The sequence below is a fragment of the Pongo abelii genome, chromosome 1 (genome assembly GCF_028885655.2).
Source record: "Pongo abelii isolate AG06213 chromosome 1, NHGRI_mPonAbe1-v2.0_pri, whole genome shotgun sequence".
Lineage (NCBI taxonomy): Eukaryota > Metazoa > Chordata > Mammalia > Primates > Hominidae > Pongo > Pongo abelii.
Window position 1 is genome coordinate 194037427 of NC_071985.2, and position 12629 is coordinate 194050055.

Sequence of the window (12629 nt, forward strand, 5' to 3'; positions counted from 1 at the left end):
CTTGAATCCCTGAGCCTGTACACGCCCCCTTGTACTCAGGTGTTTCATGGAGCACCTCCTCCCCACTGGGTAACTGTAGCAGCCTTCCTACTGCTCTCCTTGTTTCTCATCTCACCACCCACCCAGCCCTCACTCATTTTCTCATTCTGCAGAATGCATTTTTTTTTTTTTTTTGAGACAGGGTCTCACTTTGTCACCCAGGCTGGAGTGCAGTGACACAAACATGGCTCACTGTAGCCTTGACCTCCCAGGCTCAAGTGATCCCCCGACTTCAGCCTCCCAAGTAGCTGGGACTACAGGCATGTACCACCTTGCCTGGCTAATTTTTGTATTTTGCAGAATGAATTTCTAAATGAAAATCTGTTATTAACAGCTCAGAATCCTTCCATGGTGTTTCACTGCTTATAGCAGAATTCCCCAAGTGAGGTTTTCTAGGGTTTTCCTACAAAAGGGGTTTGGTCCTCTATATTTCCTTGCTTGGGAGAGCTTTAACTTGGCATCTCCCAAATTCATTTGACCGTGACTTTTTGCTTTTTTGAGGAACACATCTTGGGGACTAGGAAGGCACAATGTGGTAAGTACCCAGGACCCAGGGGTCTGGCATCCATCACCTGGCCCCTGCTGCTGACCCCTGTCCAGAGTCTTATCTGGTCGCTAACCTTGTACATTTGGCTGCAGTCCCATGGGACTACTTGTCCCCTTACTTTTTCAGCTGTTGACACTTCTGTTCATATGAACTTGTGGTTTCTGTACCAAGAACGTCCAGATCCCTTTTCCTTCTGGTCAAGTGTTACCTCCTTTAAGATGTAGCTGAAGCAACACCTCCTTTTCCTTTTTCAAAACCTTTTTTCTGGAGATAGGGTCTCACTCTGTCACTCAGGCTGGAGCACAGTATATACACACATACACTTATATACACACACACACACACACACACACATTTATTTTTATTTAGTTATTTTTTGAGATGGAGTCGTCTTCTGTTGCCCAGGCTGGAGTGCAGTGGCACAATCTCAGCTCACCACAACCTCCGCCTCCCCGGTTCAAGCGATTCTGCTGCCTCAGTTTCTTGAGTAGCTGGGGTTACATGTGTACACCACCAGGCCCAGTTAATTTTTGTATTTTTAGTAGAGACAGGGTTTCACCATGTGGGCCAGGCTGGTCTTGAACTCCTGACCTCGGGTGATCTGCCCGGCTCAGCCTCCCAGAGTGCTAGGATTACAGGTGTGAGCCACTGTACCTGGCCATATATTTATTTATTATTATTATTTTTTGAGACAGAGTCTCCCTCTATTGCCTAGGATAGAGTGCAGTGGCATAGTCTCGGCTCACTGCAACCTCTGCCTCCTGGGTTCAAGCGATTCTCCTGCCTCAGCCTCTCGAGTAGCTGGGACAACAGGCTCATGCCACCATGCCCAGCTAGTTTTTTTGTATTTTCAGTAGAAACAGGGTTTCACCATATTGGCCCGGCTGGTCTTGAACTCCTGACCACATGATCTGCCCGCCTCGGCCTCCCAAAGTGCTGGGATTATAGGCATGAGCTGCTGCACCCGGCCTGTATTTTATTTTAAAACAGAGATGGGGTCTTGCTATGTTGCCCAGGCTGGTCTTAAATTCTTGGCCTGAAGTGATCCTCCCCACTAGGCCTCCCAAAGTGTTGGGATTGTACGTGGGAGCCACTATGCCCAGCCCAATATGTCCTTTTCCTGATACCTTCTCCATCTTCATGGGCAGAGTCATCTCTTCCCCTCTTGCTCTCTCAACCATTCATTTTACCAAATAGAAGGGCATGTATTCACATGTTTGTTCCCTGCACTAGGCTGAGAGCTTCTGCAGGCAGGGACCATCATCTTAATTTACCTTGGGATCCCAGTGTGAGGCTTGCATTTAGGGTTTCAGTAAGTAAGTGTGAAACAGAGTAGCTTCTGTTTCTCTGAAATAGCCTCTGAAAACAATAGTCTCTCAATAGTTTTCAAGGAATGGATCTTGCAACCTTCATGAACTCACTAAGAAGTGCTTCCATTAAGAAGTGCTCATTATTTCATGGGGATGAAGAACAGAAGCACCAAGCTGTGTTAAAGTGAGGAGTCAGTGGCCAGTGAGGCTCACTCTCTCGCTGTGTGACCGGCTCTCTTGCACACCAGCAACAAATGCAAATCCATGAGTTTTCATGACTGAAACCACAAAGTTAAATTTGTGACTGCCAACACCTATTATATATAGAATATTAAAGCAATTTAAAAGAGCAGATAGAATAGCTTTCCCTAAGAAAGATACTACAAGAAGGAAGATTATCCCATGTTAACAGCAACACATTTAACCTTTGCATTTTGTGATCTGAGGACCTGTTTAATTCTATCACAGGATCCTATGCTGATCTCCTATGTCATGACCCTGTTAGCCTCAGAGGCCACCATGAGGTAGGTACACTGTAACGCCTCATTAAATGACTGCTGAGGGCCCAAAGAGTGTCTTACTTGCTTTCCTAGCTGGGTTCATGCAGGATGCTGGGAAAATACAGTTCATCATTTTCTCAGGGTACGCTTGCACGTCATAACGAAACAAATAAACATAATGAGACAGTCCCTGTTTTCACAAGGAAATCTCCAGCCAATGGTCACCTTTTGGGATAGTATTTCACTGGCTAGAGATGCAAAGACGTGTGAACAATTCCCTATCGTCATCCTTCCAGGTTACTACAGCCATGCCAAAGACACGCAATATAGGCATTAAGGCAACCTGAGACTGTAAACAGTGGTTAGCTAGCTCCTGCATGCTTTCATGAGGCCTCATTTAGAAGGTCTAAACTCAAGTGAAAAATAATGGCTTACTTTAATTGGGGCTTTAGAGTCTTGTCTTCTCCCTTTTATTTTCCTTCCTCTCTCTGTAATTTCCATCTTCTTGGTCCTTATGCTCTTAAGTTCACAATAGTAAAATTCCCATATTTCTGGTCCTCTCATCTCGGTCAAGAGACCAATGAATAATTAATTTATCCCAAGCCATGCCTAGCTAATATTAGCTTAATATGCTACAACTCCCATGGATATTTGCATCTTAAAAGAAAATATTTGAAGATGCAAGGCAATGAAACGATTCTTGGTAAGGTACATTTTATATACATATCACTTGGAAGAAATGAAAGCTCTTTCTTCAGAAATAAACTTAAAGCGGCCAATTTTAAGAATTACAAAAGGTGTTAAGGGGGCAATTAATACTTTTACTTTGATAAGCTAGAAAAGGCTGGGATGGGAGGAGGCGACAACAAACAATAAACAGTTGGAAGCTGTGAAAATTGACTTCTGGAGCAATCCCACAAGTAAAAAGTAAACATTTTTCTTGAACTAGAAGGAAACACCAAATTCTGATTAAGCAAAATTTATGTACTAGCACTTGAATTTAGTAGTAAAGGTACTTTTAATATTTACATTGATTCAAATATTTCCCAAAATTGGGTATTATAGTCCTAAAGTTAAAAAAAGAGAAGATTCCTAGTACTTGGTTGACTACTGTGATAGGATTTTCCCCCTCGCCATTCTTTTCACTGGAGAAAAAAGATCTACCATTGAACCTACAGAACCAGACATGACGGCAGCCACCTCAAGTTCAGTTCATCGACCACCAAAGAGGCTGTCTTTGCTAAGGGAGTTATGCTGGCCACCTGAAACTGGCTGATGCGGGCATGTTAAAATTCAGTTCTAAGCTATTGTTCAACGGGTATAGAGTTTCAGTTTTACAAAATGAAGAGAGTTCTGTGGATGGATGGTGGTGATGGTAGTATGACACAAATATACTTAGTCCTGTACTTAAAAATGGTTAGGATGGTAAATTTTATGTTATCTGTATAACAATCTGAAAAAAAATCAGTTCTATTTCAAAACGTGTCTTTTAAATCTTCATAAATGAAATTTCCTAGATCTTCACTTATCTGGGGGAGCTAATATGTCTAATGATCAAAAACATACACAGTACCTTAGGTACAAGTATACCCATTATTTAGGCAGGAGCACTGTTTTTCTCTCCATCCAAAACATCATGATTTCCTGTGCCACGGACAAATTCAGAAACTGAAATATCTGATTTTGGCAGTACCAGGAGATTGGCAAATCTAGCTAGTAAAATATTTTCATTTTTCTACACATGACTAAAAGCTACATGCAGTTTGAGATATCTTCTACCTTTTAAAATAGCTGTGTAAAAGGAGGTAAGAAATGATAGTGCACACTGATGTTAAGAACCTTGTCATACATCTTGTACTGTCCTCAGTATAGCATTCTCTACAGTCCAGAGACCCAAGGAAATATGCAACATAAATGAGTACAAAACCTACCATAAGCAGTGTTTCCAGAAGCCATATTAATCCTTATAGAACTTCCAATATAATTTCAAGTAACTTTGTTCTCTTCTCATCCTTCATACCCTTCTAACTTATTATACTCCTTATAGAACTTCCAATATAATTTCAAGTAACTTTGTTCTCTTCTCATCCTTCATACCCTTCTAACTTATTATACTCCATCCTAGTCCTTAGGTGTTCATCGCCTAGCACATTTTTTATTTGATTAAAAATAGCTCAACCTGCCCATCACTGATAGAGTTACGAAATTTAAAACTTCTGGAGAGTTCTCTCCACAGTCAATGGATTGAGATGATTACTGAGTTCCAGGAGAGCACTCCTGGAGAGACACAGGAAAGTCTTACCTTGTTTGCTCCAAGGGATGCTAAAAAAGGTTACTAGCTTTCATAGAAAATAGCTTCTAGATGGCCCTCCCCAATTTCCTTGGGGTTCCAAATTTTAGATACTAAGATAAGGACAAAGCAAGCAGTGTTCTCCTTGGCCAGCAGCATGATGTTATCATAAATAGAGCAGGCAGCAAATAAACAGGCAATCAAGGATTCCAAAATGCCACATGCAATATCTCTTTTATTTAGTCTGATCATACATGACAGGAAAAATAGGACCTTATTCATAGATTTGGAAACGAATAAAGTTGTTTTACTGAGTTAAAGTTAAAATGGCATATATTGTTTCTCATTAAAGCAATAAAAGACGCCTTTTAAATTAAATTCTAAAACTAAATACTTTCAAGTTTTTAAGTGTTTTCAAAATTACTTTTTTGTAGACAAGAGTCTTGCCCTGTTGCCCAGGCTGGAGTGCAGTGGCATGATCATGGCTCACTGTAGCTTTGAACTCCTGGGCTCAAGCAATACTCCCACCTCAGCCTCCAGAGTAGCTAGGACTACCCAGGTGTGTACCACCATGCTTAGCTAATTTTTAAATTTTTTTTTGTGGAGACGGGGTTTCACTATATTGCCAAAGATGGTCTTGAACTTCTGAGCTTCAACAATCCTCCTGCCTTGGGCTCCCAATGTACTGGGATTCCACTGTACCTGGCCCCAATTTTTTAAAAAAAGGAACCTCTAATTAAAATTATTACTGCTGAATTTTTACTCTGGCTTACTGTAGTAAACACAGAATGAGTTAAAATAAGAGGAACTACTTATGGGCATATCTGAATTCATGTGAAAACTGTTATCTTTAGCTCTGTCCTCACTAAATGCTTCAGAATATGACTATAAATCATTTCCAGAGAAGTTATGTACTGTACAGCAAACATTTCTGCTAGGTTTATAAATAAACCTTAATAATTATGCAGGCTGATCCAATAATAAACATACACAAAGGTGTGTCAGCCTCTGAAAGATATAACATGCTGACTAGGGGCACATACTCTAGACCCAGATTGCCCTGAATTTGAATCTCATCTCTGCCATTTACTAGTTGTTTGTCTTTGGGCAAATTATTTACATTTTCTATGCCTCAATTTCCTATGCTGTAAAACAGAGATAAGCGCATCTACACCTCATATGAGGCATAAATGTGTTACTTGTAAAGTACTTATAATATTGTGTGGCACATAAAACTATACAAGTATTTGTTAAATAGAAACTCAAAACAAATTCCATGGACACTGTCTCAACAGTATTTTATGCACTATCAACTTGAGTAGTTAGAAAAGCTATGGTTTGGCCATTTCAAGCATTCATGAATGCAGCAGATACACAGAACCAAGAGATGTTACAGTTTAAGAAGCAAAGCCATTCTCAATGGGCTAGGGTGTAAGGAAGAGGGACAAAGCTTAAAAGCCAACCTATGGGAGACTGACTGGAAATCGAAGAGCTGGAATCAGAGCGCTTTATTTTACTCCCAGGATGGTGAACTAGAATAAAAAATACGTAAACACAAAGAAACAGACAGGGCAGGAAACGCAGAAACTAGTCAAGAAAGACAAATTGGCAGACAGTGGGGGAGCCTCCTGTGCACCCACATGCAGCTCTGCTAACAGGAAAAAGGCAAGGACACAGCTGAAGAGGATTTAGCAATTGGAACTGGTCATCTCTTCCCTGTTGCAGTCCCCACACACCCCCTAGGTGCAGGTGCCACCACTCATGCTCATATTAAATTGACCGTCTCCTTATGCTTCTGGGCTGGTGGGCCAGCCTTTTCACATTTAGCAGAAAGACACCCCATGGTCTTGCTTAGGTGGCCACCTGTCTTAGAAGTGAATGGGCTCACATGTAGGTGTCTTTATCCTCCCTCCCTGTATGAGAAGGGCCTAACACTCTCCCTGAGTGTCAGTCACAGGAATTACAGGCAAAGGGATCTGAGGCACTAAGAGGGAACCTAAACGGCTTCACCAGGCTCCTTTCTAGGATAGTGTTAATTTAATACCCCAAACAAACATTCGAGTAACACCAATACACTCTTAATTCTCATTACTGCATTCCTCTAGACCTACCTCCCCAAACAGCATCAACCTCTTCAGCTTTTTCTCCCTGGCCTATGCTGGCACCCCTGAGTTCTAATCTGTGCTAGTGGGATGACACCTGGGCAGCTTAACAAAATAAAAAACAGACAGACCCCACCATCAATGCTTCCTGAAAGCATAAAAGATCACTGCTGGGGGCATACCTAACACGTAATTCATGCTCAGAATGGTTCCTTACCTCGGCAGGGATCATTTTTCACTAAAAATTCATCCAAGGCCATCCATCCTCCACCAACGCGGACCATCACGGTGCTGCGCAGAATACGGACCAGCCGCAACTGCTGAGAATCCCCAAACTGTAGAATCAAAGGAAACTTAATTAATATATATGTCTTAAAGCAGATCTATATTTTTCTCCCAAAGCAGACTGTATTCAGACAGGAATGACAATTTGATAGCTACGGGAGAATTGTTAACTCTCACACTTTTGCATTTTTATATATTTCACAAAAGGATTTTAAAAATAGAAAAGCAGAAATATCAAGCTAAAGACTGGTGTCTTGATATACTTTTTTCTTTGTGAGACAGAGTTTCACTCTTGTTGCCCAGACTGGAGTACAACAGTGTGATCTCGGCTTACTGTAACCTCTGCCTCCCAGGTTCAAGCAATTCTCCTGCCTCAGCCTCCTGAGTAGCTGGGTTTACTAGGCGTGTGCCACCACGCCCAGCTAATTTTTGTATTATTAGTAGAGACGGGGTTTCAACATGTTTGCCAGGCTGTCTCGAACTCCTGACCTCGTGATCCGCCAGCCTCGGCCTCCCAAAGGGCTGGGAATACAGGCATGAGATACCGCGCCGGGCCAATATACTTTCTATTGGGATAAAAATAACTTCTAATGGTCACACCACTGCCTCTGCACCAAAAGGAGAGGTAGGAAAACAGACAAAGTGTTAGGTCATTTTATTTTTTTAAAAGAGATTCTGCCCAATTAAAAATTCATATTCTTGGTATGCTAATTTGTTTTCCTAAAAGAAAGATGGTGGATGTCAACTTCTGAATACAGTATGCTTTAAAGCTAAATGGAAAATAGCAAATACTATTTCAAGCCTTAAGGAAACCTTTGCAAAGCATCATTATTACAAGCTTAGAAGAAAATTTGATTTTCTGCATCAGGTTTTCAGAAATAAACCCGAAGTATTTGCTAATTGCAGTGTCACCAGCAGAAAAGTTTCTTCAGCTGAACAAATGATTAGATCATATTTATACTAAAATTGAGCTGAAGCAATTAAAAATTGCAGCTCCCATGATGATTATGAACAGTATCCAATAATCATTTTAGATGCTAAAACAAGCATATTTCTGATTATTTATGTTTTCCCTTTTTTCTTGCCCAAACATTCCTACTTCCCAGCTCTAAACATTTGGAGTTTCTCATGGCATAAATTACCCTCTTTCCAAAATGAAGTAAGGAGCAACAAAAGAGAAGTATGCAGTTTCCAAAACAAACAAACATTTGGTTGGAGAAATGGAATTCCTAAAATTATTCAATTCAAGGGTTCCTCGGGTATGGAGTTGGTAGGATTTTTTCTTTTCTTTTTTTTTTTTTTTTGAGATGGAGTCTCGTTCTGTCGCCTAGGCTGGGCTGGACTGCAGTGGCGCGATCTTGGCTCACTGCAAGCTCCGCCTCCTGGGTTCACGCCATTCTCCTGCCTCAGCCTTCCGAGTAGCTGGGACTACAGGCGCCCGCCACCGGGCCGGCTAATTTTTTGTATTTTTAGTAGAGACGGTGTTTCACCGTGTTAGCCAGGATGGTCTCGATCTCCTGACCTCGTGATCTGCCCACCTCGGCCTCCCAAAGTGCTGGGATTACAGGCATGAGCCAACACGCCCGGCCAGGATTTTCAAAGTTATAAAGGACAACTGTAACTTTAAAACAAGGCAGAAAAATTGAAAATGCAAGAAAGGATATCTGAGGTCATATAGCCATCCTCCCTCAAAATTAATATATTTGTGGTAATTCTCCATATTCCTTAGCTGCTCTGACTCAAATGCAGTATTTGCACAGGTAAGGCGATTCAAAAACACTGTATCCTCCCTCCCAGCCCTTTACTTTGAAAATAAAAGTAGGCCCATACCTCTCATCTGATACAATTTAAACATGTTTATACAAAGTGACTGCAGCAAAAGCACTGTGTGGTAGCAGCAGCACTGAACCCAGACTTGAAAGAGAATACACGTCCTGTCCTGGGAAGGAAGCTGCCCCCCAGGCTCTGTGAGAGCCCCCCCTCAGAAGCTGGGCCCCACAAGTGAAAATGGGAAGCGCTGTGGGAGGTTCTGAGAGACATGGAGGATTCCACCCAAGAGCAGTGCTCTTGGACCTGAGTCACTGCAAAGGGTTTTCTCTGGATGGGTGAGAGGCAGGGAGTATGCGCCTGTGTGTCCCCCAGGGTCAATCAGGAAGGAACCACAGGAGTACTTTATTCTTGGAATACTGTGTACTGTAATTTATCACTCCATAAATTTCATGTCCCCCCCAACCTTAATTTCACACTAAAGCTCTCTTTGAAAGATTCTAACTTGTTTCTGCTAAGCTATGGGGGAAAGGAGGTTTGACCAAGTCAGCAGCCAGTGTAGCTGGGGAAGTTGAGGCCAGAGTCACAAGTGGTGGGAGGGTTTATGGCAGCTCTAAAAATGGAGACCTGTGCACACCTGGTAGGACAAGGTTGTCAGTGAGGCAAAGAACGAATAAGAGTCCTAAGGGTCAGTAACTGTTGTTTCCACCTTTTAAAAGGAAAACCTCTTACAGAGACTTGGGTTCCTGCAGTGGCTGACACTAGCTGTGTGAGAGTAGGCATGTGATCTTTGAGGCCTCAGATGCCTGTGTATAAAATGAACTTCATAATTCTGTTCCCAATATTAGAAGTCATCTGACCCTCTCCTGGTCAATGGAGCAGTAGAAGAGGGTGTCGGGACTCTTCAAAGGCACCCTAGCATTCACCCACAGTCATTAGCAAATAGGCATACTGGACACTCTCAAGCAATGATGTTTTTTTAAAGCCAGTTTGTTCTCATCTTTAGTTTTTTTCTCTTATCCCCTGTTCTTCCCACTTGCCTAGAACATTTCTATAGTGACTTGCAAGGCCTGGGATGTTTGAGGGCCTGAAATCAACAATTAGTGTTTATAATTTCATATCAGAGAGACAGATTTTACTCATGCAACTTCCTTCCACATTGGAGGACACAGGACCCCATAGCACTCAAAAAGATCTGAAAGGTTAGAGTTACCAAGTGGAGTCAAAGCATCTAATCTTTTTTGCAAGTCTAATTTGGTCCCATTAAATCTTGGCTGGCTGGCCATAATCAGCATACTTCAGACCACGGCCAATTACGATCTCAACACTACACTTCTCAGGTACCTTGTAATTATAAAATACAATATAAGTAACTACAAATATTAAAAATATATTTAAATAGTACTGAAGTTCTTCAGGAATTGACTTACCATACATTACAAAATTTATTAACTGTCAAAAGATTCTAATATAAATAAGAACTGTGCTATTTGGTAATCTGACTTCTAACACAGAAGTACAAAACCAGGCTCTTTTTAGAAGTGTAATGGATTGATACCATAGCTTCAGTTTCCTCCATTTCCTCTCCTTTATAAAAAATTATACTTATATTCTTTTGCTGCTAAGATAGCTTTGCAATGCGGCCCCATCAAGTTTCTCCACTTGGTAAGACAACCAGGTGTGACCCAGGCATGCTTCAGATTACATCCTCTCCCCATAGCGAAGAACAGGCAGCATTAGCTACACAGACCATATCCATTGAGGAGAACATTGCAAGGCACACTGTACCTGATTGCCGAGGAAGAACTATAGACAGTAAAGAGTAAAGGATGGAGGAAAAGGAGGGGAAAAAAAAGAGAACATTTTGTCAAATTAACACTAAAGAATGAAAATCATATCATTACGTTTTTCTGGCAAAGTGACACACACCGAACATATTCTTACCAAGCTCCTGCCATAGGGATGTGGTTTTAATTTTTTTTTTTTTTTTTTTTTTTGAGAGTCTCACTCTGTTGCCCAGGCTGGAGTGCAGTGGTGCGATCATGGCTCACTGCAGCCTCCGACCCCGGGGTTCAAGCAATTCTCCTGCCTCAGCCTCCCTAAGTAGTTGGGATTACAGGCATGCGCTACCAAGCCCAGCTAATTTTTGTGTTATTAGTAGAGACGGTGTTTCACCATGTTGGTCAGGCTCGTCTCGAATTCCTGACCTCAAGTGATCCGCTCGCTCACCTCTCTACCTTCCAAAGTTCTGGGATTACAGGTGTGAGCCACCACGCCCGGCCAGGGATGTGGTTTTATAAACTATGAACTAACTCTCCACGCTATGTTGTTCTTGTTAATTCATTTCTCTCATAGATAATTAAAAACAAAAAACAAGAAAACAAAACCCAACAAGCAGGCATAAGATTATATGGAGCTTTATTAACTAAATGCCCTAGGTTATATTCAAAGCAGATTCACCCAGCACTCCTCAGGAAACTGCAGCATGGGGTAGATTTGGTGTACTTTGAGGACATTTTGGATATACTAATGAAACATGGATCTTCCTGTGTTTCTTAGTGCAATCTAAATCCTCTTTGCCAATCATAGATTTTTCTTAGGACTTTAGAGAATCTTGACGAGCTGTTGATATATTTTAGGAGACCTGTTTCAGATCCTCCTATGTCCCTGACCCTGGTCCCAAAAGAAGCTAAAACACAAGTATAGTTCACTGTCAGTTATGGCCACACCTAGCGTGGCTTTCCAGGGAAGACCACTGAGCCTGATGTCTCCTCAGTGCTCCTGGGCCCCATTTATAGCCCAGCTCAGAGCAGGCAACAGTGTCTGTTGGGGCTTCAACACAGTTTCCCCAGGCCTCTCTAGCCTGGGGGCCACTCAGGCTCACAATGACCATCTCTCTGTGGGTAAGTGGTCAGTCAATAGATATAATTGTTTCCAAAGGTACCTTCATCCCCCTAAAGACTTTGTCAGATGTGAAGTGACAGCTCTGAAATATCTCCTATCTTAAAACTTAAATACAAATTACTACTATCTAGGTAGATATGGGACTAGTTTTCAGAGGTAACAGGGTACCTGACACTTGGCATCTATAGAGATAAGGTCAGAGAGTGACCACATTTCAAGTCCGACGGGCTCTGGGCCTCTAAGCATCAGGAGGAAAAGGTGGGATCAGCCACATATGAGAAACCACCACAACAAAGGACTGCTTTTTCTCTTCCTTACCCGGTATTTATTCTCTCCGATCTGCTCCACCTGAAACCTTTTTGCACATTTGCACTGAGCCACTTGTCGTGTAACCTATTGGGTGTGAACAAAAAGAAAAGTGTAAAGGGTAGAGCAAGACTTCCTATTCAGAGAAACAAAGATTTTTACACATAAACAGGGAGGCTATTCATTATTTATTTTTTTTGAGATGGAGTTTCACTCTTGTTGCCCAGGCTGGAGGGCAATGGCGCGATCTCGGCTCCACCACAACCTCCGCCTCCCGGTTCAAACAATTCTTCTATCTCAGCCTCCCAAGTGGCTGGGATTATAGGCACACGCCACCAGGCCCAGCTAATTTTTTGTATTTTTTTTAGTAGAGATGGGGTTTCTTCATGTTGGTCAGGCTGGCCTTGAGCTCCCGACCTCAGGTGATCCACCTGCCTCAGCCTCCCAAAGTGCTGGGATTACAGGCGTGAGCCACCGTGCACGGCTCATTATTTACTTTTTAGGCATTTCAGGCTTTTGACATATACATTTATCGTCTGTTCCAAATTAGTATATGTTCTTACTAAGTGAACTAATTGA

General features: G+C 42.0%; 1 protein-coding gene across 15 annotated transcripts in view; it reads right to left on the reverse strand.

Annotated features, from left to right (window-relative positions):
* The window catches only part of MACF1 (microtubule actin crosslinking factor 1), a 401556-nt gene that overhangs the window by 11373 nt on the left and 377554 nt on the right, over nucleotides 1-12629 (reverse strand). For 9 of the 15 annotated variants that reach the window (XM_063715153.1, XM_063715090.1, XM_063715135.1 and 6 more), the window contains 3 exons: nucleotides 12063-12137; nucleotides 10629-10646; nucleotides 7006-7123 (listed from right to left, as the gene is read on the reverse strand). In XM_063715153.1, coding sequence (XP_063571223.1) covers nucleotides 7006-7123; nucleotides 10629-10646; nucleotides 12063-12137 — 211 coding nt within the window. 15 annotated transcript variants of the gene reach the window in all.